At 47.5% G+C, this 4,086-nt stretch overlaps 1 protein-coding gene across 1 annotated transcript; it reads left to right on the top strand.

Moving 5' to 3' along the window:
* Nucleotides 1-584: 584 nt before the first annotated feature.
* LOC127749040 (uncharacterized) lies at nucleotides 585-2,092 on the top strand. The gene is made up of 6 exons (XM_052265488.1): nucleotides 585-680; nucleotides 768-928; nucleotides 1,023-1,109; nucleotides 1,466-1,591; nucleotides 1,756-1,884; nucleotides 1,998-2,092. Exons 1-5 carry the CDS (start codon nucleotides 588-590, stop codon nucleotides 1,784-1,786), a joined length of 498 nt encoding a protein of 165 aa, XP_052121448.1. The 5' UTR covers nucleotides 585-587; the 3' UTR covers nucleotides 1,787-1,884; nucleotides 1,998-2,092.
* Nucleotides 2,093-4,086: the final 1,994 nt, after the last annotated feature.

Here is a 4,086-nt window from a genome sequence, read left to right as displayed (position 1 = left end):
CAGGCCTGGGTGTGCGAGTTAGTACGTAAATGATTTCCCCCTCGCGCGGGACGTCCGGGCGATGCAGCCAGCGCAGGGCCAGGCCAAGGGCACACCACCCCTGGCCCTGCACCGCGTGGCGTCACCGGAGCGGGCGGCGCGGGGGCGGGCCTCGGGGATGCTGGCGGCGAGAGGATGCCAGCCTCGTCTGGAGCTATTTTCAGTTTAGCCACGCTTACGAGAGCGTGAGCGCGAGAGCGTGGAGGTGGGCGCCTTTCCCCTCCCCACCCCCTGCCCCTCGCCCTACTTTACGCTCTCACGCTGTCGCGCTCTCGTAAGTGACGACGGCGCGGAGCGTCCGGGCGATGCAGCCAGCGCAGGGCCAGGATGGCGATGGCGACCCGGGGCCCGTGGTGGACTCTCTCCTCCTTTCCCCTCGCGAGCAGCCCGTCCGCACAGGCCGGCTTCCCAATGCCGGGCCTCCGACGGCTTCGCCCTAACCGTCACCCCTCCCTATTGAGCTTTGCACTTTTTCTTGGATCATACAAAACATATCTGAATGCAGACAATTATAGACAACCCTAATCTCTTTTTTCTTTCTTTTTCAGATGGATGAATTCGTATTCATGTGCAATTTGAAGGCAGTCTCTTTGTATTTAGGAGAATGCAGGGAATCCGCGGACTTGGGCATACTTGTCGAGGTACAGTAATGTGATTCTGTTTCATTATTTCTTGTTCTTCCCATGTTGTTGAGCTTGTGTCTAGCCACGGTTTTGACTCTCCTACAGGCTAATGGAGGGCACGCACACCCCAACCCCACTGGTGACAACACCATTATCATGAGCGATGCTCAGCCACGCTCATTGAGCAAAAAGAGGCAAATCTACTCCGTCCAATTCATCACGGACAGCGTGGCCGCCAACAAGTTGCGTAAACTGAACGACTATTTGTAAGTTTTTCTCTGCTCGAGGGTTCGCACGAACTCGTTTCGTTTCGTGTGACACGTTGTGGATATACCTGATGTACCTGATGTAATGTTTCAGATGTAATTTTTCAAGCCACTACAAACCAATCTTCGATGTTAACGCAATACTGAGGAGAGAGAAGACCTGGTCGGAAGTGGCACGCTTGTAAGTGTTCTGTTACCACGTTCTTCTGCCATACAAAGTGATCTAAATCCCTGCTTAGAGGCAGTGCCCCCCCCCCCCTCGCTCAGCGGCCACCAACCTCACACAGCTGCTTGGCGTGTTGGCCTACCGCAGCGTCACAGGCGCTCTCAGGATGTAGCCTTGCCTGCCATACTTGTCAGCCATGCACTTGCTCTGGCATGGCTAAACTGTGGTCGATAACTTCTGCATCGGTATGGGGCGGGGAGGGGGCGCACCTCTTTACTATGCGTTGCGTTGCATGGGCCCATCCATCAATTCCTTTCTTCCATCCCAGTTTCTTCATAGTTCTTTTTTTGCCCTTCTTTTTTTTAAAACAGGAAACACCCTCTCAACCGCGAGCCGTACGAGGAAGCAGAGGACGTAGCATTGCTGAATTACGTAGCTCAAAACCACAAAGATTATGTTTCTTCAAAAAAAAAAAAATTTACGCCAACATACACAAGGTGAGTTTTCATTACTGAAGTGCGCAATGATTTATTTTCATGAAATATTGCCATTTTCTATGATATTTTCTACTCTGCTACTTTCTTTTCCATCATTGTTCTATTCCGTTTTACCAGGTTGCTATATTTATCATTTTTTAAAAACTTTTTCTTTTGTTTCATAGATATTCAAAACAAGAACTGAGCAAGCACTAAGGTATCGGATTGAGTCCATCCTGCTCCCCAATATCAGAGATTATAACATATCAGATGACTCTAAAAAAATCCTGGAAGGCATAGTAACCAAACAGAAGGTAGGTTTTTTTTTAAAATTTCGTGCCCTGTATGCCTCATGTGTCATTTCTTTCCTTATTTTTTCTGAGGGTATTTTTAAACTTTTTATTTCTTTTCCCCTTTTCTTTACTAGCAACCAAATTTGGAATTTGTGAATACTGACAGGAGGAGGAACAAGAATCAAGAAAGGGTGGTACCACAGATAGTGGTGACAGAGACAGAGGGGGAAGCAGAAGAGGTAAATACCAAACTTTGACACATTTTTAAAATTACAATAACTCTTGTGACTACTGACAGCTACTTTGGAAATAGATCCATCCATAGATGCATCTATTTCCAGAAGTGTTTCATGTAGTGCCACTGTTACTGATGGTCCGAATAAGTTACCTTTCTCATCAACATGATCTTCTTTCTTTTTATCACAGTGACCGAATGCAACAAAGCATGGCCGTGGAAGTGACGCATAATACTAGCTAACAATTAAATTATACTTAATTATACTACTATTAATAAAGTGAAATATCGAAATAAGCAAGTTAACAGTTGTTTCTAGGCCACAAGTCCCATTATTCCAGGGTGCGAGGTTACTCTATACATTGTTGCTGAGCGATTAGCGAAGCCTATTGAACTGAGGTTAACCACTAAGGCTACAGTGCACATTATTGCTACTGAATGAAATGATCTTTTAGTCTGTTGAAAAATATATGGCATAATATCTTCAGCAGCACAGTCGCCTGCAACAGCAGTTAGCACAACAGCGACCACCTGTTAAAAATTAAAACATTAATGTGTTGTGAGAGGTGCTGGTACACTTCAATATGCAGGAGTTATATCTAGCTTCATAACTCGCGGCCCCAGCAGGACACCTGCAAAAGTTTCAGAAGCAAAGATAACTGCACCAGCCATATGCCAATAACATGGGTTATAAGCGATCTGTGATTACTGTTTGAATGGAGGGGACGCCTAAAAATGCCGCCCCACCCAGCTCAAACTTAACCTCGTAAAAAATGACGGGATTCTGATGCCATGAACATGGAGTAGGTGCACCACGGACGATCTAGGAATCAGCTGATTACGTTGAAGGAGTACCAGCTACATCTGAGGGTACAGTCACGTCAAAAATACGGGAGCGCAAGCGCGTCACAAGCGCCTTTTACTGAACGGACGCGAACCGAGCCGTACCTAACTAAGGAGAGGTAGCGGGGACCGGCGCGCGCTGGAATAAGACCAATTATTTGGGGCACTTGCTCTTGCACTTGCTCAAAAAACAAATGGGTGGCCAGCAACAGCACTGTGTTACAGATCATACCGCGCGAAAATGCATGTCAGTTTCTTGTGCAAATTTTAGTTAAATACTAATATTTGCTCTTGGAAGAGACGCGCCGACCACAACGCCGTCTGGCGGCAGTTCTTTGAAGTACAGTCACTGTTCGGTCGTATGAAAATCCAAAGTCACAACGGCCTTACATGTGTGGAGGTTCGTTGTACACTGTAGTAAACCTGATGGAGGACTTGTGCAGGTCCTGTTTAATTTGCTTTTACTTCGCAAAATTACAAACTGCAATCGGAAAATTACAATCAAATCTCACATTTCCGAAAGAGTGCTCACAATTTTACAACGGAAAATTGTAAAATTATTACTTATGTTTTCTAATTAACTGATTCTGATGTGAAATTTCACAACTTTTTTTAACAGTGCACCATTCACCTCTCACAAGATCTGTGCATAAGTAGAGTAGTATGCATTATGTTTTAAGAAGAAAAAATGAAAGGGGAGGTCACATGATGAAAATGGAGGGTGTCAGTGTACTCTGACCACCTCGGCGAAATCGTTTGGGCGCCCCTGGACAGCTCAGCCGGGCCCCTTCACGTCGAGAGAAATCCGCGGCCAGCACGCCGCCGCCACGCACCAGGTCATCTCCACCTCCACCGTCAAGTGGAGGCTTGTTGCTGGAGGGCTGCACACGAGGGTGCCGAAGAAGGCCCCAGTCCTGACCCCCGCCACGTCTGGAACATCCAACGGTGACGGAGGGTCATGTTCTCCGACGAGTCGCTGTTCGCGTTAGAGAAATGCGATGACAGGGTGAAGGTGTGGTGGCGCCGGGGCACCAGGCACCAGCACTTCCAGGGCAAGTTGGCTTTCGGTGGTGGGACCCTTATGTCCTGGGGATAGGGAGTGGGGAGCATGTTCGGGAGGAAGACGGCCCTCGTCGAAATTCCCC

The sequence above is a fragment of the Frankliniella occidentalis genome, unplaced genomic scaffold, assembly GCF_000697945.3.
Source record: "Frankliniella occidentalis isolate FOCC.00 unplaced genomic scaffold, Focc_3.1 Scaffold27, whole genome shotgun sequence".
NCBI lineage: Eukaryota > Metazoa > Arthropoda > Insecta > Thysanoptera > Thripidae > Frankliniella > Frankliniella occidentalis.
The sequence above is the reverse complement of the archived record's forward strand: the minus strand, read 5'-3'. Positions and strand labels throughout refer to the sequence as shown.

Bases quoted from the DNA above. Each gene is read 5' to 3' on its own strand.
- LOC127749040 (XM_052265488.1), top strand. From the start codon at position 588: ATGGATGAATTCGTATTCATGTGCAATTTGAAGGCAGTCTCTTTGTAT. The intron at 681-767 runs GTACAGTAATGT...ACTCTCCTACAG, and splicing joins ACTTGGGCATACTTGTCGAG to GCTAATGGAGGGCACGCACA. The intron at 1,592-1,755 runs GTGAGTTTTCAT...TTTGTTTCATAG, and splicing joins TTTACGCCAACATACACAAG to ATATTCAAAACAAGAACTGA.